We start from the raw sequence: 25,083 nt of genomic DNA, 5'->3' as shown, positions 1-25,083 counted from the left end.
CTTTGCATTCATTATGAATGATTTCTTGTTCCCATGTTCATTCTGTGTGTGCGTGTGTGTGTGTATATATGTATATATATATATATGTATACATGTATGTATGTATATATATATAAATATATATATATATATATATATATATATATGTATACATGTATGTATATATATATATATATATATATATATATATATATATATATATATATATATATATATATATATATATATATAGTTGCCACCCTTTCAAATGGCCAAAGTGGAACATATTTGGTACAAACATCAAGATTTTGCAGGCCGGCACATACCTACAGCCAGTACAAAGGACAGAACCTCACTTTTATGCCTAATTGACAGCTTATTCTTGCAGCATTTTTGTTGCTTATTCAGTTTCTTATGACATTTAGGTGTTTCAGTTACAGAATAACTTTTTTATGCAACTATTGCATTAATATAGGACATATTTTTGTCATTAAATCTCAGGACATCTGCCATTTGACACTAAGTGCACAGGACACAACTTGCCCAAAGAGGGACTGTCCCTCACAAATTGGGACAGGTGGTTACCCTATATGTGTATATATATATATATATATATATATATATATATATATATATATATATATATACATATATATATATATATATATATATATATATGTACGTACGCATGCATGCACATCTATATGATTTAAAAACTTTGATCATACTGTTGAATGACTGTGCTGTCTGCTATGTTTGTGATAACATCGACGTTAGGTATAACTGCCGTGGCTTAGTGGTAAATCACATTGATTGTGATGTGTAGGGTCCTGGCGTTGGGCCTGGCCGATGCAGTATATTTTGTTGCTTGGCGGAACAAGGGCTGTTGGACAAAGGGTGAGTACAACAATTTTCAGCTGTGGTTTTCCGTTTAACTGCCGATTCACATCATGCAAAATCCTTCTACAGTCTTACTGTGATACGTCACCCCAGTTCACATTTAATTGTTATTATATCATTACACAGCATACAATTAGCAAGATATACTCATATACGGATTACACATCATAAATGGTGTGTGCTGAAGTCGAACCAGCAACGTCTGCTCGATAGTCGGCTACTCTAACTACTACACTATTGGTGTTCTGCTTCATTTATATGTATACCCATGGTTCATAGTTACCTGAACACATGCCTCAACACTTCATTAACACAGCAGGCATCCATTTTCCTGTTGGGAAAACCACACTACTACACATGCACCATTCCCTACTGCTCTGGACCCATGCCGCATGTTGACTTATTCAAAGTATATTCAGACCTCCAAAGCTTATAGTCCTGGCACATACGTGTATTTGATTGTCAGGGTGTTCATGTGGTCATCTGGGTTTAGGCCTGTCCGTGTGAGGACCAGAACTGCCCTCTACCTAGTTGAAAGTCAGACTTAGCATGGGGACATCGTCAGTTCCACTTTTAGTGTCCTACCTGTAGTTGGGGATGCAGAGGTGTGCTCACCTCTGGCCAACCTGATATAACAGCACTAAATATTATGGGAAGAGTTTCTGCTGCTGTTTCCCTTCACATTCGTTGACTGCTATATTGTGACCATGTTCATTCTTCATATATTTATATATATATATATATATATATATATATATATATATATATATATATATATAAATATATCGGTCTGTACATGCACATGCATTGAATCACCGCCACTTACCGTCGCGCATACACGCTTGAATACCTGCTTACGTCTAGGGTTGCCAACTTTTCAAATGGCCAAAGTGGGGCATTTTCAGGACACACATCAGATTTTACAGGCCAACACATACCCACGGTCAGTACAAAGGTTAGAACTTTACTTTTTTGCCTAAATGAAAGCTTATTCTTGTAGCAGTTTTGCTGCTTATTCTGTTTCTTGTAACATTTAAGTATTTTACATACAGAAATAACTATTTTATGCAACTGTTACATGAAATATGGGACATAATTATTTCCTACAATCTCAGGACATTTCCCCTTGTATTATTTTTGGTCAGGACACAACTGCCCAAAAAGGGACTGTCCCTCGCAAAGTGGGACAGGTGGTAACCCTACTTACATCTTCTTTAAAGTGCCTTAATCACCCTATATCTGACTGCCAGTATGCAAATGTGTAAGGTATATATTCCCAATAATGCACGTGGGGAGACTTGCATCACAGTCAGGTGTTTAATCCCAGGTCATAGGTTCTGCAGGACCGGCTGGAGGCTGAGCAGGGTTGTGGACAACTACTGCTCATACAACTTGTGTCCAGATGTCTACAGGACTGGACATTGTGTCGTGACACCAAGTCTAATGTTTAGAAAAGATACTTATCCCATGAGGGATATCCAAAAATTGTGGGGACCAATGACCTTGATTCTTTTGGCTTTACAAAAATGTGTTAGGGTTATACATGCAAGGGAGAAATAGTTTGCAATCCTGAGACTGCCTAGGGTGAGACTGCCTACTAGATATGAGTAGGGGTCACTATGTACAGATATGGCTGCGCCAAGCTAGCAGCCCAAGTATGGGTAGTTTTGGTGGACGTTCAGGAAGGGGGGGTGCTGTGCTGTGGAGGGGATGATGGCTATTCAGTTATGTATCCAGGTGTGTTGGGGTTGGATGGCTCAGTTCAGGCCAGACCATTATGTGGGTATGTGCCGGTACCGTTTCTGTACATGTGTATCGCACATTTTAATGTTCATATGTTTGTGGGATTGTGTTCTACAGTACGGTCTGTCAGGTTGTATTGCGAATGTGAATGTTTGTTCTTTGTTTTTTTTTCTGATTCACTCACTGCTCCATCGTACACCTCCAGTTCACCTATTGTGCATCCAACCCAGTCTCCCCTTGGCGAATTATTACATTACCTGTCACCCCCCCACCCCCATATTCCACACACACCATCCATCCCTTCTCTGGTTGATGGCCCATGGCACAGTCAACAGAACACATTGCGTACATTACATATCTGTGGTACCAATATGGTTGTGAGGGCTACCCTAGCATTTGTGATCTTCCACATGCTGTACTTCACGCACATAGGTACACGCAAATACCACCTTTTCATATGGCCAAAATGGGACATTTTCGGGACACACATCAGATTTTATAGGCCAACACATACCCATGGTCAGTACAAAGGATAGTACTTTAGTTTTATGCCTAAATGTAAGCTTATTGTTGTAGCAGTTTAGTTGCTTATTCTGTTTTGTTTAGTTGCTTATTCTGTTTCCTGTAACATTTACGTATTTTACATATGGAAATAAGTATTGTTTGGGACTAGTACATAAAATATGGGACATAAGTGCTGCGGTAGCATTGTTGCCTCACAGTAAGACGTTGTCCTGTTTGATTCTTAGCTAAAGCGTCTTCTGTGTGGAGACATGCGTGAATGGGCGTACCTTCGTTGAAGGTTGTGCATCAGGGCTGGCAACTCGGTAAAAATCTACTGCCAATCATTAGCAGACCAGAGTTCTGCTGTGGTGACCCCTAATCGGGAAAAGCAGAATGATGCAACAACATAACATATGGGACATAATTATGTCCTACAATCGCAGGACATTTAACATTTATAATGGTTTTGGTATGGACACAACTGCCCAGAGGGGAACTGTCCCTCCCAATGTGGGACAGGTGCTAACCCTAACCATTGGGCTAGGTTTAGCAAATGGTGGTGGCACGCTAACACACTGCGTTTCAATTCTACTTGGTATAACTATCAACACTACAATGGAATACGGGCACGGGGTATTAAATGTCATTTTTTCAAGGGATGGGGACTCAATATTCAGCTACGTGCCTTTTTGTTAACTTTTTATTTTGATGTTCACAAAACTGTCTTGTATGCTTTGCATACATTTCAGTATACACAGACACTGACAGGAGTGATTATTATTAGAGGCAGGCTGTACTAGTCAGCATTTTAGGTTGCGCCTATGCAGCCGACATGTTCATGCCTCTGTGCAGTGCTTAGACACGCCCCCTGCACTCGCGCACGTTTCCTATGCATGTGGACATTGCAGCAGTGCACCTTCATTAATATGCATGTGGTGCTGCTGCGCCATCTCTACGTCGCACAGTTGGCGCAAGGCTAACGCCGTCCTTGCGCCAAGCTTCATGAATCCCGGGGATGGTCTCGGCCATAAAAAGATTATTCACAGGAACTGGGGTATTTTCCATATGGAAAAAGATTTTGTGTCACATTTTGAAAAGAAACCCATGTTTGTTTATAGAAAGGATTTAGCATTTAAGGACATTTTTGAAAGTAATTTATTGGTTAGGGGGCCTTCCACTAATAGAAGCATTGGTAATTTTAAATGCGGAAGATGCTCCATTTGTTCCCACATTTTGCCAACAGGTAGTAGGCTAATGATTAATAATTATTTTATTTCTGTCTTAGGTCATTTTGATTGTTATACTAAAAACATGGTTTACCTTGCCAAATGTCAGGATCGTAACGCATTTTATGTAGGCAAGACGTGTAGGAATTTTAGGGAAAGGGTTAAGGAGCACTTATTAGATATTAAACATGCTAAAACTACTAATGCCCTAACAAGACACTTGGTGGGAAATGCCAATCACACTTTTAAATTTTGTATCTGACAACAAGTGATAGTTGATGAACAGGGTAGGATTATGGATTTACATTTGGATGTATGTGAATTAAAATGGCAGCTTAGGTTAAATGCACACAACTACCCTGGACTCAACAACTACAGTTCCATTAACCCTTTACTTAAGTTGAAACACATTATAGGACAGACTTAAAAATCTAGAATTATAATTTAATGCAGGTATATATATACACTTTTTTATATATTCATACATATATGTTATGTTTTATTTTATATATATTCCTATTTATATATATACTTTTTTGTAATTTGTTTTTGGTATCATCGTACTCCAATGCATTACTTTTACTTGTAATTTTAGTTATATTTTTACTTTTATATTATAGTTGTTATATTAAATCGTTTTTTATGATAGGGTTTGACAGGCAACATTGGTTAGGTTTTATTTTTATAGCAAAGGTTATGTAGGTGTTTTTATTATTAATAACAATTGATTGTCTAATTGATATTTTATTTAATTGGTTAATTGGAATGCATTGCATATTTAAGTGTGTTCAGAGTTGGTTTAATCATTCTGAAGAAGTCCGAGTTTTGGGACAAAACCTAGGTCAATGGTGAATGGTGAAGTTTATCTGTTGTCAAAAAATTCTTGTCGGCTTGGACTTTGTCTTCATTGATTTTTTGGTTCTTGGTTTGTTTCTTGGCCATATGGTCTTTGACTATATGAAATGCTGACCATGTAAAGGGGATCCATATATATATATATATATATATATATATATATATATATATATATATATATATATATATATATATATATATAGTGAAAATGTATATATAAAGATGGATAGTGAAAATGCAAGTAAACAAGAATCGACTTCTCTCTTTTAATTATAGCTGAAGAAAAAATTAACTACAATCACCAGCAATGACATTGACTCTCCTGGTAAGTATAACTGAAGCCTGAGAGAATATTTTTCTTACTTTTTTGTAATATGTATAAGAAGCATACTAAAAGGATTTAAAATCATTATAGTACTGTAAAAATGAAAATTATGCGTGTGTGTGTGTGTGTGTGTGTGTGTGTGTGTGTGTGTGTGTGTGTGTGTGTGTGTGTGTGTGTGTGTGTGTGTGTCTGTCTGTCTATAGAAAATTGCTGTGCTCTGTTTCAACTGTTTTCTTTATTGGAAATAACGGAATTATTTTTATAGCTTTGCAGATAAAAGAAATGTAACTGAACCCATTACTGTTCAAGCTAATATGATTAATTGTAGAGTATTTTGGTACTGTATTGAATGCATTGCAATGTACATAATTTGAGAGACACACACATAAATATGCATAAAGCACTACTCATATCATTCTTCCCAAGTACAAAAGCACATCCCAAATCACTACTCTCAGTACATGCATAAGCACTTCCCATACACAAGTTTTACTTCAATAAATATGTCACTGCTGTATTTGAATAGTGTATGTATGGCATGTAAACTTTATAGTCTGGATTTAGTGTACTTTTTCAGTTTTATCTCTCCCCAACCCCACCCCGATTTTCTTATTTTGATTATGTATTTCTTTCTTCTGTATTGTTTTGTTTCTCTCCCATTTATTTTCCTTTTTTGCAGGTTCAAATCCCTCAGGAGCAAGCCAAGGATTTACCTTCCAGGCTAGGGACAGTTCACTCTCTGCCCATCAGATGTCCTCACAGGTGAGACTGGAGGCACCAATCCTGCAGGCACTCCTGCATATAGCAGCCTGGCAATCCTCAAAGAAACGGAGCTTTGGAGCTTGATAGAGGATGTACTGCTGGAGGTAGTGGACAAGAGAATTCAACCATGCTCTTCCAGTTGGTGCCAGCCAGCTCACCAACACAGGCTCCTACCTCCTCAACATTGAGGTCCTCCACTATGACCCCATCTGGCAGTGGATGTGTTTGAGGTTGTGTAGATTGGCCATCAGCTGGCACTTCCTTGGCCCTTCTTCACTTATTCTTTCTTTTATACCCTTTTACCTTTTCCCTACCTATACTACCCAATCATTAAAAAAATGAAAAAAAATAGGGACTCAATTCGCAGCAAAAACATTGCACTCATCCTCTCTCACCTCCTCCAGGACAAACCTTCTTGATGTTTCCCTTGTGTGTTCCACTATTTCTTTTGTCTCCTCTTTATCATTCTTTCCTATCTGTCCCTTTCTATATTTTAATAAAACCATCAGAATGTCCACAAAAGGATACTGTTACATAAAAACTTATAAATCCTTCTTCTTTGTCAAAATTCCATCTTAAGCACTGTGCAGTCTGTTGTTTTCATCAGACATTTTCAGCATGACTGTGCTCAGCAGCGCTCACCCAAGATATGTGAAAAAAATTATACAAACCCTCACAATTTTCAAAAATAATTTGTTACTTTGTAATTTTGAACTTTATACAGCTTAGGAATAGAAAAGGGTCCCATGAAGTCACAAGACAAAACATGCTGAACTGTTGAATTTTTGAGCGCTTTTGTTTCTTTATTATTTAGAACTTTATCAGAAAATAATAAGTGCTGCTTAGCAGTTCTGACCAATCAGGTTTAAGAAAAAACAGAAAAATGGATTAGGTAAAAAACTGGAAAGAAACTGAACTAACAATTGAAGATACAGAAACTGAATTAAAGATAGGTGGTCCTTTAATCATTTAGAGGTTCATTCTAGTACATTTCTGAAAAATAGGTAGCACTGTCAGATGGATTAAGACAATTAAAAAATATGTTGATTCAACAACTGATAAACAAGTGGCACTGTCGCATAGAACAAAACAATTGACAACTTATTAAATACTAAGGATCAAAGTTAGGCAGCGCTGTACATGTTTAGAAGTTTGTATGAGTACTAGACTGAAAAACAGGTTGTGATACTGCTGAAACAAGTAAAGGTAGACAGTGCTTAAAGTTTCAGAAGAGTTTTGCTGTTGACAAACTGATGGTGCTGTGGCACAGTCTTAACTTGTATGTACACTGATCATAGTTGTTAATGTCTTAGATAAAAACTAGATGGGTTAGATGAACATTTCAGAGCACATTTTATGTTTAAGTGTTCGCTGAGGCCTGGGGGGATGTCAGCCTCCAGGATTAGCTGGTATGTGAGTTGTCACACATTTAAGAAGGTTTCCATGTCCCTAATGAAGTGGGGAATATTTTCTAGTGTAACAAACTTTTATCCTATGAAACCAATGCAAACACTATTGTGTTTGGCTATGGCACTTTTGTTGTCTGAGTGTCAGATGGATGCTAAATGTTCCTTGATTCTATTAGATAACTTTCTGACCATTTTACCCATGTAAAAGCTATTACAGGTGGAGCAAATACTGGCATAAATAATATTGCAGGAGTTACAGTCCAGATGTTCCCAGTCCTTTTGCGATAACTGGACTTGTTTCATTAAAATACTTCACTTTTCCATATTCATCACAAATGCCTTTCAGTAACCATATTTTATTATCTGTTTGCAGATAATTGTAAGTCATTTGCAAAGCCCAAGTCTATGAATACCAACCTAAGTCTGGTCAATTTTTTTTCATTATTTTAAAACTTAGTAGTGACCTTTGACATTTTGAACTGTGTTTAACTGCTACTTGATGCTGGATTTCAACTAATCGGCCTGTTTTTGTAACAAAGAAGTGAAGACAGCTGCTACTTTCACACTTTGGTCAGCTATTCTCCTTGTAGAAATATGAACTGTGTTACAAATGTAATAAGCATGTAAATGTAATAAAAAGCAGCCATTAACAATTCTTGACAATTGTCAAAAATTTGACTAAGACTCATGCAGGGAATGAGAATAAAACATTAAGAAAGGTAAAAACATTTTTTTTTTCGATTTGTTTCTATTCTTATGAAAAACAATTATTTGTACAGCACTTAGCTCTTTGGACAAATTATTATATTTTAGTTTGCTTTCTTAATTTGAGCTGCTACATGGTAAACTAGGATGTAAAATAACAGAGCAGTGGCAAAGGAAGCAGAATGCATTGAAAAAAAAAATAAGAAAACATGTAGATCTACAAGTGCATCAGCAAACATCACTGTGAAGTCAGAAATGCTTAATGGAGCAATTATAATATTTGATAATAATAATAATCTTCTTATTTAAAATTTTAATTGCCCAGCAGTTTTTTACATTATTCTATAAAACACTCTTTATTTCAGGATCGTAATTTAGGGAAGACAGTTGAAAATCATGGTGTATTTATATGTTTGTGTCTGTGTGTGTGTAGGAGGAACCCATGAAAAAAATGGTGACTTGCTCCTTGCATTTACTATAATAACTGTTTTGTCAATTCTGTAACTTGTTGATTTGGTTCTGCATATTCACATCTATAAGTTAATTTGCTTGTATTTGTCTGTTTTACATTTTAATTATCTTAGATTTTGCACTGTGCAATCTATTCTGAAATGTTGTTTTATATGTTACCAATACTTCCATTTAAAATGTATCTTCATAATTCTTCTAAGCTGCCTTTCCTTGGAATTTCTGACTGCACTTAATATTGTCTTCAGAATAAGAAGTTTTGTAAAATCTGTGCTATCTTGAGTTCTTCTAACTTCTTAAAGTATATATATAATAGTTGTTATGTTTTGTTTGCACTGGTTACCTTTTCTTCAACTCTTCAAGGATTTTCAATACATTTGTAGAAACATTTCTCAAGCAGTAAAAGTCTTCTGATTAGATTAAAATTAATAGTTTTATATATATATATATATATATATATATATATATATATATATATATATATATTGTGATGCCCCAGCACTGGCCCAGTAATCAAGGAGCCTCAATCCTCACCACTGGCAACATTGGGGGACATACACATGGAGGATGACACACACACACCAGTGAGTGCAATTTCCAGACTTAAGAACACAGAGACCACAGTCAGTTTGGGCCTGGTTTCTCCTCCTCTAGGTCCCCAATAAAACTCCCCATGGTACAGCTATAGAGCTGAGATCTCAGCTGAGCAGCCAAGCTAAGCCCTCCAACACCCTTTCTGTCCACCCAGTGCTTTGTGTCTCTGCCACCCACACACACACACACACTTAAAGGTTTGATTTATATACAAACACACACACCACACTGGGAAAAGGCTGGCACAGGCTTTTTAGTATGCTGCCCCTTCTGCATGCCCAGACTAGTTCTGGCTGCCACCAGCCACCAGGGTTCCATCATATATATTAAGGCCCGCCTTAGCAGGTGGGCAATCCTACTGTTTAATTAATCCTAATCGTCCAAATGTAGTTTGTTTGCCCAAGCCAGGCTATTGGGAGTGGCCTGTACACTGTCACCGAATACATATGCAAGTACCCTAAGATATCTAAATATAATAAAGACACAATTGACAAAATTAAATATTTTATAATATTAAATAATAAATAAAAAATAATAACACAATAATCAGTTAATCAGTTACATCATCACAAAAAATTCAAAAATATTAATTGCAATATTGCTATTGATAAAGAAAAAAAAGAAAAAGAAAATACTATATTATATTCTATTATATTCTATCTAGAGTTACTAAAGTTACAAATATAAAGCAAAAATACAACAGGAAAGGCAGGTGGATGGTTCTAGGTGATGGGAGTTAGAGACAAAGGCAAAGACAAATCAAAACCTCTCTCTCTCTCCTCTCTCTCTCTCTCTCTCTCAAATATTGCTTCTGGGATACTTGCAGCATGACATCACTTTTTGTCCCCTGACTTTAGTTCCCCCAGCTAAACCCAGCATTCTTCAGCTCCCTGTAAAAAAAATACAATGTAAAAAATACATTTAGCCTCAGGCGATTTATATGTAAAAAAGTTGTGAAATTATTCACACTTGGACCAAAATAAAATGCAAAATTCTCTACATCTAGTCATATGTATTGAAACTGAGAAATGACATCACTTTTATTACATCACTTAGAAACAAAACGATTTCAAAACATTTTTCTCACTATTATAAACAAAAATAGAACAAAAAATGAATAAATGACTCCTGTAAATGAAGATATGAATCAAAAGTAAGATAAAACAGATGATAGAACAGATAAAACAGCTGGCAATCAACTGTCCCTTTGTAAAAATACTCTTGTAATAAATACTCTGGAATAAACTGCAGCGTTAAAATCAGCGATGTTTTAATAAATGAAAGAAACGAGAATTTAGCGCTTTTCATAACAGAGGCTTAGATAGACTCAGAAAATCAAAAAATACAAAAAATCTGACGTTTAAATAGTCAAAAAGAGCAGAAAATTCAAATCAAAAAATGTAAATAACATGACATTAATAAAATAAAAAAACACCAACACTCTTAAAGAAAAACATAAAAAGTTGTAACAACATAATTAATTAGACTCTAATAATAACTGCATATACATATAACCATAAATTTGAAAAAAGCGTATTATTGCTAAACTTTTCCTTTCAGCATTTTCAAAAAGGTTTAACAGAGGCGTAGTATTGGCCCTGGTGAAGCGCCTGTCCTGCCATATCCAAATGTTTCTCTCACTTGCTGTGTGATTCTGCTGTCCCCTCCCTATTCGATGTCATGACTTGCTCAATAATCTTAAACTTGAATGTTGTGGTTAATACCACTCCATGACTTATGTCTGGCTAGGGCATTGGTCTGGCTAGGTAACTAACAAATAAAGGTGCTCATGTATCGTAAAGGTAAGCGTAACTTGATGTATAGCGTCTAACATGGACCAGAGCATGAAAAAGCCGTAGACCACTGAAGCGAGACCAAATGAGTCACCATTCACTTTTCAGTCACTGTACAAAGGTAAATGATATATGTAAATGAAGTATGAATCAGTAAAATGAAAAAAGTTACATGAAAAACAGGGATGACAAACCACAGGGCAAAATGCCAATTGGTGAAGTCTGTGAAACATCACGGTGCTCCTTTAAATTCTTGTTGTTTTGAGTCTAAAACATTTTGTATCATCTAAAATCTGTAGTAACGGATCTACCATTAAATAAAATCTCCTTAATGTGTATTTGAGTGACCCTACATCGCTTGGGTATAAAAGAGTTGACCTGCCTGGTATGGGTAGTTCGTATATAAAAAAATGTTCTATATTACAATAAACCTCTGAACGTTAATAAAGGGCTGCTCCATATCTCCAATATTCCTAAACCTAAGAAAAGTATGGAATATGTGGATGCATACTGCAACGGTGCAATAATGTGTTTCTATGGCATGATTTCCTAAAAAGTCCTGTATTAATAAGTCCACTAGGCAATTTTTCAACAAAAATGTCTAAAAAAGAAATTTTAGTATCAGAGACCTCATGACTAAACTTAAGATATGGCGTAGCCATATTGATCTCATTAATAAATGCATGTAAACAATTAATAGTACCTTTCCATAAAAAGAAAAGGTCGTCTACAAAACGTCTGTAGAACAATACATGTTCTTTAAAAGCTGGTAATTGGTACATGTGATCAAATTCCCATTGAGCCATGAATAGATTGGCGTAGCTGTTGGCACAGGAAGTCTTAAAGATATGGCAGATATTAGTGATGTTATATTTGTAACCATGGACATACAATCCTTGTTTACAGTTATTCCAAATCAGGCTGGCATAGATATGATACATCGTTACCTCTTTAGAGAATCTGACATGTCTGATGTTAAAGTCAATCTTCTCATTTCCCTTTTACAATTAGTCTTATACAATAATCTTTTTTATTTCCAAGGGAAATGTTTTTTACAAATAGATGGCGTAGCTATGGGCGCAATATGTTTTCCACAACATAGTTAAAGGTAAATCCATGAGGGTGTCAAGGTATAATCCTAGCCTAACAGGGTATGAACATGACCTATGTGATCTTAGTGAAAGGTTACTAGAACGGGGATATAGTAATTCAGATATAGCCATAGGCACAGTACATCTTTTTGAATCCAGGGAGAGTATAGCAGCCCCTTATTTTTCTGTTCAGAGGGATATTGTAACCCAGAACACATTTGATAATACGAACTTTAATAGAACAGCATTCTCCATATTTTATACCCATGATGTAGGGTTCACCAGGGAAGTTGTCAACTCTCACTGGAATGTTTTAATGGTAGATCCACACATTAAGGAGATTTTAGGTGATACACCATGTTTTAGATATAAAAACAAAAAGAATTTGAAAAGGATACTCTGTGATAAAGGGCAGACTGAACCAATTCCTAATGTTTCACATCATGGCACCCATCCCTGTGACTCATGTAACTTTTGTCATTTTATTGATTCCACCAACAATTTCACACATCTAGTTACCAGATACAATTACCATTTTAAAGTGAATGGTGACTGTTTTACTTGTAATGTGGTCTATTTGGCCATTTGTCAACGTTGTGGGTCATTCTATGTTGGCAAGACCAATAGACGCTTGAAGGACCGGATACGTGAGCACCTTTACGGTATTAGGATGTTACAGAAGACCAATGCCCTAGCCAGACATGTCATGGAGTGTGGTATTAACCACACATTCAAGTTTAAGATTATTGAGCAAGTCCATGTCAATGCTAGGGGAGGGGACATCAGGAATCACACAGCAAGCAGGGAGAACATTTGGATATTAAGGTTTAGATCTGACATTCCACCAGGCCTTAATACTACGCTCTCTGTTAAACCTTTTTTGAAAATGAAGAAACTGAAAGTTTATGTATAAATATAGCTTTCAAATACAGTTTTTATGTGTATATGCAGTTATTATTAGAGTCTAATTAATTATGCAGTTAGTTGCTACCATGTTTTTTCTTTAAGAGAGTGATTGTGTTGTTTCATTTTATTACATCTAATTATTGCTGCTGATTATTTGATTATTTGAATTTCCCGCTCTTTTGACTATTTAAACTGTCAGGGTTTTTGTATTTTTGTATTCTGAGTCTGAAGAAGCCATCTAAGGTGAAAGAGCTAACTCGTTCTGTCATTTAATAAATCATTTCTGATTTTAACGCTGCAGTTTATTCCAGAGGATTTATATGCACAGAGTATTTTTACAAAGGGACAGTTGATTGCCTCAGCCGTGTTTTGACTCCTATCATCTGTTTTATCTTAATTTTCTCTGAATGTTTCAAGTTAACCTCCTGTGTTCAAGTTTCCATAAACATGTACATCTAAACAGCCACAATAGTGTGGGTATATTCCTGTTCTATTCCAACTGGGCATGCTGTGGTTACATTTTAGCTAAGTACTTTACACACACTTCTGTAGAAATCATATCAATATTCACAAATGACATAGAATTATTTACAAAATTCCAGCTAGCTGTGCTGGCAGTATCTCCTTCTGTTACATTTCTATATAAATCATATTAATGTTTACAAATGGCATATAATTATTTACAAAATTCCAGCTAGCTGGGCTAGCAGTATTTCTCTTTGTCAACCCCCCCCGAAAACTCAAGCTAGTTTTTCAAGTGACCCTTGAGAAATGTCGCTTGAGAGGATTGGGCTTATCTGGGAGTACCTTACCCCTTTCCTTGTCTTGAGATTCCAGCTGCCCCAGTACAGTGCTGCACTGTCCTTTCACATGCTTGTAACCCTAGGCTCAACCATAGTAATTTGGGATTTGGCTGGCTGGTGCCCTGTAGCCATAGATCCCCCTCAGACTCCTGCTGCCTCCTACTTGCTAATACTTAGCACAAGGGCCTCCCTGTCATGGTAAGGTTTCATCATGTTAACATGGTACAGTTTGTGTCCCTGCCTCCTGTCTAGCAGTTCTACCATGTAGTTAACATCATTGGCCTTCCTTACCATCTTGAAGGGTCCCTCTCAAGCTCCTTGCAGCTTGTTGTGTCTGACAGAAATGAGAACCATAATCTTCTGCCCCACAGCATACTCATGGGCTTGAGCATTCCTGTTATACTAGACCTTTTTCGCTGTTGGGCTTCTGCCAGGTTCTTCTGAGCCAAGCCCGTGAGTTCCCTGAGCCTTGTCCTGAGGTTTAGGATATATGCCCCAACAGACTCCTTTTGGGATTCACACTCGCACTCCAACTCATCTCAAATCAAATCTAGAGGTCCCCTAACCCTACGCCCTTACTGTAACTCAAAGGGTGAAAAACCTTTGCATTCCTGGGGCACCTTTCTGTAAGCAAACAACAGATGGGGAAAATATTTGTCTCAGTCTCTCTTAAACTAGTCTGCAAATGCCCATAGCATGGTCTTGAGTGTAGAGTTTAACCTCTCAACAAGACCATTAGTCTGGGGATGGTACGGGGTGGTCTTTAGGTGCTTCACCCCAAAGTGCTTCCACAGACAAGCCAGCAGGTCTGACATGAAATTGGCACCTCTGTCAGTCAGTATATTTTTGGGAAACCTACCCAGCTGAAAATCTCTAACAAAGCATCTGCTACCTTGTTTGTCTCAATGGAGGACATAGCCACTGCCTCAGAGTATCTTGCATCATAATCTACTACCAATAGGATATACTATTTCCCTGTGGAACTTGGGGTACTCAGAGGCCCCACAATATCCATAGCTAGCCTCTGAAATGGCTCCTCAATCACAGGCAAAGGCAACAAAGGAGGTTTCACCTTGTCTCCTGCCTTGTCTACCTTTTGGCACTGCTTACAGGTCCTGCAGTACCTTGTTACATCTCTGGAAACCCCAGACCAATAAAAATTCTGCATAATATGTCTCTTTGTATGTTTTATGCTCATATGTCCTACATAGGGAATATCATGGGCTGTGGCTAGAAGTGACAGGTGGTAGGCTCTAGGCACTACCAACTGCTTTATTCTCTCACCCTCTAGCCCTCCCTCAGGGGTCCACCTTCTATACAGTAACCTTTTGTCCCAGTATACAGATTCATCCTTCCCTTGAGAATCAGGTGCCTCACTTGTTACCTTGCTAAGGCCTTGTAATGTAGGGTGTGAGAGCTGAGCATGTCTCAACTCTCTCTTGGTAACCCTTCCCAGCTCCCCTTTGACAGGAAGTCTGGCATTCTTTGACAGTGGTGCCTCACTGTCAGTCTGGGTACTACTACTCATCTCAGCCCTTGCAGTCACTCTGTGCAAGGGAACATCAGTACCCACAAGCTGCTGTGGCTCACCTTCAGTCTCACTGCTACAGGATAGCTCAATCCCTAAACTAACCACCTCACCAGTCCTGGCTGTAAGTGTGCTGTCTGTCTAAGACTCCCTCAGGCTACAAGACCCACATGCTTGTCTCCCAGCCTGACTGCATGTGACTGTATGCACACAAGGTACTGCTTTATCAAAATCATTCCCTATCAGGACATCTGCAGGGATATCCTCAAACACACCTAATTTCTTGCTTCCTTTTCCACCCTCCCAGTTAAGGTAAACCCTAGACAATGATATTTGGAATGGGGTCTCCCCTAAATGTCTGATTAGAGTAGACTGCCCATACAAGTAGTGTTCCTGTTTAACCATTGTAGGCTTCATAATGGTTAGGGAAAAGGCTGTGTCACTCTTAGAAATGGCCTCTTTCCCATTTACTAAGATAGGCTATAACTTCTTGTGGTAGTTTGGTACCCTTGCTGTCTCGAGACAACTTACTGCTGGCATTCTGTCATTCCAACTTACTGTCTTTCCCACCTTTTGTCACCCACCTTGCCTCCGTGGTCATTTATATGCTACATGGCCTGATCTGTTGCATTTAAAATATTTAACCCTTGGCCCTGCACATGTACCTGAACTACTGGCTTCTCCTTCTACTAGCAGACTCTGTTTGGGCCATTTGGGCTGCCCACCACTGGTTCCCTTAGACTCATGATGGTGTCCCTTTCCTGTGCAGTGATGCCCTGCCTGCTAGGTATAGGTCTCCCTTCTTCCCCAACTTATCTGCAGTACTGCATTGTCTATCTGCTAACCAGAGTCACATGTCCTCAGGCAAAGTGCTAAGGGCTTGTTACCTCACCAAAAGGTCTGCCAGCCCTTCAAAAGTGGTGACCTGACATCCACTCACCCACCTTTGAAAATAAGTGCATAGTTCAGCAATATATTCACACACACACTTTCATCTGCCTTGCATCTATGCTTATGAAAAATTTTCCTATCAGCTTCAGATGTTAACTAAAAGACAGTTTTTTTTCAGTATTATAATTTAAGTAAGTAGTATCAGACAATTTAGAAATAGCAGTTACAGCTTTACCATGGAGTAAGGGGGTCAAAAACCATACCTGAGCCTTTGGTCAACATTATACTGTTTACATACCCTTTTAAACATATGAATGAAACTATCAAAACTATCCCCCTCTGTAGATTGTGGAAGAAATTTACTGACCTTTGTTACTTCTGGGGTTCTGTTACTCCCTTCTCCATTACCTCCATATCCCTGGTGAAGAGTAAGTATCTCCTTTTCATGTTGCCTCTGCCTCTCATTCTCCTCAGTTTTCAGACACCCCAGTTTCTCATTTTTCTCAGCCTCCAGATGACACAGTCTCTCTGCTGCTTCTAATTCCAAATGTGTGGTCTCCAGTTCATCTCTTTAACTCCAGATGGATTTTTAAGTCCTCTGTGGAAAGGTTGAACTGTCAATTTTCTGAGCGTTGTACATTCCCAAGGCCAGTCTGATTGCCCACCTGCTTGCTGGTCTGTGATGCAGCTGTGCTCAAGGCTACAATCTATTCTGCTTTAGTCAGTTTGGCATGCACCAGTCCTTTAGCCTGGCACATCTCAGCCAACTGGCTCCTTGTCAGCTTGCCATACTCCTCTGCTGACATGATTGCCTGCTCTCCCTGACTAACTAAGCTAACAAAAAAAATAAATAAATAAAACAATTGTGATATGAAACTTTGAATGTTCACTGTGTGGCTGATTGAGACTACAAACACCTTCCCTAGTGACCACTGTTTACAGGCTACAGGAATTCATTATCCACACCACTCCAAGTCAATTAATATATGATGTGGATATCCCACCACTGCCAACCAATTAATATGTGATGCCCCAGCACTGGCCCAGTAATCAAGGAGCCTCAGTCCTCATAAGTGGCAACAGTGAGGGAAGTACACACTGGGAGGATGACAAGAACACACACAGTAAAGTGCAATTTCCCTTAAGAGCGCAGAGATCGCAGTCAGTCGGGGCTGGTTTCTCCCTCCTTCTCCAGATCTCCAATAATACTCCCCACTGGCACAGCTATAGAGTTGGGATCTCAGCTGAGTGGCCAGGTTAAGACCTCTAGCACCCCCTCTGTCCAACCAGTGATTTGTGTCCCTGCCCAAGTAGCTGAAACACACACACTTAGAGGTTTGATTTTTATACAAGCACACACCTGGGGAAGGCTGGCACAGGTTTACTAGCTATGCCCCCTTCTGCCCAGACTATAAGGTAGTTCCAACTGCCACCAGCCACTCTTCATCAAAATGGTAGTTTGACCAAGCCAGGTTATTAAGAGTGGCCTGTATAGTGTCACTAAATACCTAGGCAAGTACTCTAGGAGCTTAAATTTCTCTAAACAGACCAGCTACAACTGAAAGGTTTAAATAGATTTAATAATAAATAATAAAAGAACAAGACAATACTCAGTAAGTAATCGGTTAAATCAGAGTTCAAATCACAGGAAATATTTAAAACAACATTGCAGGACAGTCTCAAATAAATAAAGATAACATCTAAGCTATACTTTGCTATATTCCTCTCTGAGTCTAAAAGAGTTACTATGCCCTAAAAACTTACTTACAGCAAGAAAGTGCAAAAGGTGGTGAGTGGATGTTTTCAGCTGATGTTGTTACATCAAAGACAAAATACAAAATGCCCCCTCCCCCCAACTCTCTCTCAGAGAGTTCTTAAATTAATATCTCAAATATTGCTGCTGGGATACTTTCAGCATGACATCACTTTTTGTCACCTGACTTTAGCTCCCAAGCTAAACCCCCTTTGTCAGAAGCTACCAGCATTTATCATCTCCCTGAGAAAAATACATAGCCGTCAGATCTTTTAGCAAATGATGGAAATCCTTAGTTTACATTTCTCCACACTTCTGTTACATTTCTATAGAAATCATATTAGTATTCACAAATGACATATAATTATTTACAAAATTCAAGCTAGATGGGCTGGCAGCATTTCCCTTTATCACAGGTATATTCAGGATAATGCTTAAAAGAAAATTGTTGCACTCAACTTTTTTATTAGTTGCTAAACTAGACACATCACATACAGTGCAATAATGCTCAAATAGTCTGATGTTACCTAATGTTAATTTTGCATTCTGTTTTATTTTAGACTCCATAAAATAACAGAAAAGTTCCAGGGATATCTTTCGTCAACCAGTTAAGCTCTTTGAGGAACAATGTTGTAGAACAATGTTTTCTGACAATGAGCCTGAGTACTGTTATCCGGCTATAAATAATTCCTGCATCAAAAGTTTAAGGTTACCAGTGGTTCATATTGCTCTGTACATGACTGTCATTTGCTTTATTGTAATAACAATGTGTGGAAATTTACTAGTAATTATATCTGTAATGCATTTCAAGCAACTCCATCGCCCTACAAATATTTTAATTTGCTCTTTGGCAGTTGTTGATTTTCTTGTAGGCTTCATTATTATGCCATACAGCATGGTAAGAACTATTGAGTCCTGCTGGTATTATGGAGAAAGATTATGTAAAATCCATACAAGTTTTGATTTAATGTTCTGCACATGTTCCATTTTTCACCTTAGTTTTATAGCAGCTGACCGTCACTATGCGGTGTGTGACCCTTTACACTATTATGCAAAAATAACTTTTTCCACAGTGATAATATTTATAATAGTAAGCTGGACAATGTCATTCATGTCTGCTTTTGGAATTGTTATGTCAGAAGTAACTTTAGATGGAATCAGGGATTATGCTGCATCAGTCACTTGTACTGGTATGTGTATATTTTTGTTCAACAAACTGTGGGCTGTATTAGTTTCTGTTGCTACAGTCATTCTTCCAGCTACAGTAATGGTTTGTGTTTACAGTAAGATTTTTGTTGTAGCAAGGAGACATGCTCGGGAGATTGGCAGCAGAAGTGAAGGCTCTAAGAAAAACAAAGCATATATCTCCAGCAAAAGTGAAAGAAAAGCAGCTAAAACATTGGGTGTAGTATTGGGTGTATTTATAGTATGCTGGTTCCCCTGTATGTCTGCAGTCATGTTTGATTCTTTTCTAAATTATGCTATCCCAGCAGTTCTATATGAAGCTTTCACATGGATTGCATATTTTAATTCTGGTTTTAATCCTATAATTTATAGTTTCTTTTATCCTTGGTTTAGGAAAGCAGTGTATATCATTCTAAGTGGCAAAATATTCAACCCTGGCTCTTCCGGTTTAAAATTATTTCTAGAAAATCATTGAGTGTTTTGTGATCATCTTTTGCTATATATATATGTGTGTGTGTGTGTGTGTGTGTGTGTGTGTGTGTGTGTGTGTGTGTGTGTGTGTGTGTGTGTGCATATATATATATATATATATATGTGTGTGTGTGTGTGTGTCTGTGTGTGTGTGTGTGTGTGTGTGTGTGTATATGTGTATATATATATATATATATATATATATATATATATATATATATATATATATATATATATATATACACACATATAGATAGACATAGGTATAGATATGTATGTATTGTCAGTTATCACGACACTCTTCCATTGTACTGCGGTGGTGATGCTGCGGTAGTATTGTCGCCTCACAGCAAGATGTTGTCCCGTTCGATTCTCAGCCAGAACGTCTTCTGTGTGGAGACATGCATGAATGGGCGTACCTTTGTTGAAGGTTGTGCATCAGGGCCGGCAACTCGGCAAGTAAAAATCAACTGCCAATCAATTGTGGACCAGAGTTCCGCTGTGGCGACCCCTAACCGGGAAAAGCCAAAAGACGCAACGACTTCCATTGAACTGCATATATATATATATATATATATATATATATAAAATATTATAAGAAAATAATAACCATAATCCTATATTACGATTATAATGATTTATTTGAATTAAAATCAATGCTTCTCAGGATCAATGAGCATGTATATATGGATATTTTACAATAGTTATTTAAGCAGTCTGCCATACAACAATACATTTGAAAACCATGTGCATAAAAAGTTACATAAAACAGAAGATGTAGATACCTATTTATCATGAATATGGCATAACAGAAATTAAATAAGTTACAGGGATCTGGAGCTTCAGCTTTCAAAAACTATTAAGGTCTATCTAACTAGAGTAAATCTGACTTTTAACATAGTTTGTTAATATGCTAATTTATACTAACTCAGAAGAATTTAGTTTTTGAATTTTGGACAAAGACTTTGTCACTTTTCTTTTAAAGGTGCCTTTGTCTCACCAAGGCCATTCTGATCATCAGCTAACAATGTGGATTCCTCCTTTCTCCTGTCCATTGCAGGGTCAGTCTCAGTTTATTCCCCAGTCTAAGTGCTCCCCTGGATAGATTAATAGTTGGGGGATAGCAGTTAACTGTCACTGGAATAGGCATTTACTCTACTCAGCTGCAATGGTGACATTGTCAACAATTACCTTTTTTGTTTTTCTTGCCCTGACTCACATTTTAGCAGAAGTCTGATCAACCAAGACTCTCAGAATGGTAACCACTGACCTTGTATGTTTCTGAAAATCTGACAAAATGGTCTTCACCTACATGTGCCTTGCTTGATGAATGCCTGTCCCTCACCCTCTTGCCTATCTTGTCACCAGTGTTGGTTTTACAGTGTACCAGCTGCATTCTTCCCCTAAGACTGGTAAGATGGCTTTGGGGGTTATCTCTATTCTGCTCTTCTGGTTGCTTCAGCGCTTGGGCTACTATTCAAAGCCAGAATGTCTCAAGTATAGTATGAGCTTTATACCTCTATTCCACAGAGATAGTGTAGCTTGGTCAGATAATTCTATTTATAGTGTCTGTAATAATTAGTGTAATCTCATAGGCCTTTATCTTTTAATTCATAAACTTCTGGATTTGCACTCTAACATTCACTATAAGCATTTACAGAATGATGCAATCCAGATAAGTGCATTCAACTGGTTCATTTTGTATTGCATGGAGTTTTGTGAACAAAAATAATCTATACCAAGAAGATGATTAAAATTATTGTAAATGGCTTTTTCCATGGGAAAAGAAAATGTTTGTGTTGATATTTTTGTTCATGTTCCAGTCTGATAACATTGATAGCTTTCCAATACTGTTTTAATAAAGTAAAACCTATAAGCTTTGTACATGCTTTTGACTGTCCTTACATTATCTACTCTGAACATTTGAAAAAGATTAAAAGTGCTGCTTATGTAGTTATTTTTAAATCAATGCATTTCTTAGAAAATCAGAATTAATGACCCTTAAAGACTGCACAGTTTTTCCTTTGTTTAACATATACAATGCTTCATTTGTCTTCATCTGCATGTACCATTTTCAAATGTGACATTTTAGTAATGAATATTCAAACTCCTTACAAAACAAAATGACAAAATCTCCTCAGTGGAAGTCTAAGAGACATTTACTTCCATTATAAATTTTTTGGATCTTTCTATGCTTCTGACTCTCTAACTCGAGTTATACAGTGATACCAGTAAGAGATTAAACAGTCTGTCTCTTTTCAATAGACATCCAGTATCGCTTACAACATAGTGTATAACAGCAATTGAAAGTCAGTTACTTGTCATAAAAATAATGCGTTGGTTTAGTCCATTTTCAAACATAGAAAGCCAGGTATAAGTTATGGAAACAAGCTCACTGTTTCAAGGCTAAAGTACAAGACAATTTAGTTAAGCTGTTTAATCTACTAACCATTACAAATCAAATTCTCTAGATTAGCTCTAACTGCTTCCATCTTCTGGAGCTTAAGGCAGTTCTTTATAACCATAGCTGAGCCGTTAATATTGTCTCCTTATAGTTCTTTTTCTGGGAACCTTTACTTTTTGCAATTCAGACTGCTCATTGGTTTCATATTATTTGCTGGGTTGGCTCTTGGCTGTTACTTTGCTTTCAGTGTTGCCAGGAACATGCAGAAAAGAGGATATTCACCAAGGGTAACTCCATAATGCTAAACATTGCTGTACATCTGGACCTATTAAACCTATGGAGCTAACGTCTAATTCAGAGGCCTGCAACAGCCACATAGAACAAAAGCTCATTAGTGACCCATTTCCATGTTTCTGGTTTGTATACCTAGCACAGATGAAACAACAATGCTAGTGTTCCACATATTAACCCGCATGATGTTTTTAATCAGGCACTTACAGATGCTCCCATACTCGCACACACACACACACACACACACACACACACACACACACACACACACACACACACACACACACACACACACACATGCATAATGCACAAACATACACTTTGATACCTTTCCCAGTCAGCCTTAATACCCCAACCCCCCAAACATCCACCTCCACAGACACACACATAAAGCAAACAGACTTATATGTCTTACCTCCTACATCACAAGCTTCCCCACTACTTCTTGAGATAACACTGGGTGAATGCATGACTCATTGACACAGTTGCCACAGTGATTAACATCCTTGCCTACCATGCACAAAGTGTTAGGTTTGATCTAGACCGCCATCCAATGCCTGTGGGGAATTTGTATGTTCTGGTTGTGGGGTTCCTCTCATCACCTAAAAACATGCTGTGTACTTCTACCTCAAACACACCCAAAAAAAATGAATGAATTTGTCAGGAGAAGAGTTGTATAGATCAACCATTTTAGACATGAACTGTGGGGTCCTAGTCTGAACATAGAAAGTACATTTAAGCAAAATATACTTGAGAGAATTCACTTCTGCAAAAGTGCATTTTATCGAAAATGCACTTTTGCAAAAAAGAAAAATGAAAAAAAAACAAACAGTTTGCATGTAGATTTAGTTGTACATCAACATGTAGTGTTGATTGTACAGCTAAACAAACTGTTGCTTAGATCGCGGTACAGCAGGTATTAGGGAATATTCCCTTTTCCCCACTGTAGTGCAATCTCAGAGTGAGAAAATTAAAGTAGGGGGGTGTGGGGTGCATAAACATCAGTAGTGTTTTATTTGTGTACGTTTTTTGGCATGTCGTTTTTTTTTTGTGAAAGTGCATTTTCGATAAAATGCACTTTCGCTAAAGTGAGTTTGCATATGTATGTTTTGCTGAAATGTAATTTCGATTTAACAACATAGATCTGATCTGTGTTGTGCTATATCCTCTATGAAGATGAAACAGATCACAGACTTAGTGTCATGGTAGTGTTACCCACTCAATGGAGTAAAAATTTGCTGATGGTTTGATCACAGTGAATAATGTCACCAAAAATTGCCCCCCTGCATAAACATCAGTAGTGTTTTATTTGTGTAGGTTTTTTGGCATATTGTTTTTTTTTTTTTTTTTTTTTTTTGCGAAAGTGCATTTTTGATAAAATGCACTTTCGCTAAAGTGAGTTCTCTCATGCATGTTTCGCTGAAATGTAATTTCGATCTAACAGCATAGATCTGATCTGTGTTGTGCTATATCCTCTATGAAGAAGAAACAGATCACAGACTTAGTGCGTTATTAGTGTTACCCACTCAATGGAGTAAAAATTTGCTGATGATTTGATCACAGTGAATAATGTCACCAAAAAATTGGCATGGGTATTTGCCAGTGATAAGATGGTTGAGGATCCAGCTTATGCCAGGGGACCCATATTATTAATTGTAGGGATCTATGTAGCTATTTTATTGAATGCGTGTCTCTGCCTTCCATAAAGCCAAGCAGTTGTGGGTTAATAAGCTACTATCTACTGGGCTAATGAACTACTGATCAGCTGGTGTCCAGTTGCTCAGCTTGGTTTACTTGGGATAGCTCTGTTAAGAGAAAGCAAGACATAAAATCAGTGAACCTGCTAAATATGAACTAAGGATTGCTACACTCAATACAGGACTCAGCTTGGAAATGGATAAGATAAGGAGTTGGCTAGACATTCTGTGGATCCAGGAGCTTGCAATCCACAGTTTGCTGTTTAACACAAACTGTGGTGAAGCAGAGTTCTCTATAGATGGTGAGAGATATAGGAGATAATGACAGACTCATGGCAGACAGAATCCACTGTAAAGCTACAGCAGTATTTATAATCTCTGCCTATTCGCCACAGTGGAGTTGTGATATGGCAGTATTTATAATCTCTGTCTACTCCCCAGAGTGGGGTTGTGATATGGCAGTATTTATAATTGGTGCTTATTATCCACAGTGAGGTTGTGATACAGCAGTATTTATCATCTCTGCCTATTCCCCAGAGTGGGGTTGTGATAATAAGGAAAAGCATCCAGCAGCAGTTACAGGATCTTGTAAATAAAGCAGAGCAATATGAGTTTGTATTGATAATGGGGGTCCTGAATGTTCATATCAGGACAGCTAGAACAGGTTATGAGGACTGCCTAGGTACACACGGGAGGGCACATGGGTGGGGCAACAGGAATAAAGCAGGAGAAGCAATTCTAGCCATCTGTCCTGAAAATGGCTTGATGATGGCCATGGTTCAGCAGGAGAAACTGTCAGA

General features: G+C 37.7%; 1 protein-coding gene across 1 annotated transcript in view; it reads left to right on the top strand.

Moving 5' to 3' along the window:
- The window catches only part of LOC122789824 (trace amine-associated receptor 4-like), a 67,952-nt gene extending 48,057 nt beyond the window's left edge, over positions 1-19,895 (top strand). Inside the window, exons 2-3 of the mRNA XM_044057263.1 lie at positions 17,006-17,043; positions 18,894-19,895. Of these exons, the coding sequence (XP_043913198.1) occupies positions 17,006-17,043; positions 18,894-19,895 (1,040 nt within the window). The remainder of the gene's footprint in view (positions 1-17,005; positions 17,044-18,893) is intronic.
- The last annotated feature ends 5,188 nt before the right edge of the window (positions 19,896-25,083 follow it).

The sequence above is a fragment of the Protopterus annectens genome, chromosome 15.part0 (genome assembly GCF_019279795.1).
Source record: "Protopterus annectens isolate FY-2018-M chromosome 15.part0, PAN1.0, whole genome shotgun sequence".
NCBI classification, from domain to species: Eukaryota; Metazoa; Chordata; order Ceratodontiformes; family Protopteridae; genus Protopterus; species Protopterus annectens.
This window is presented reverse-complemented; position numbering and strand designations above follow the sequence as displayed.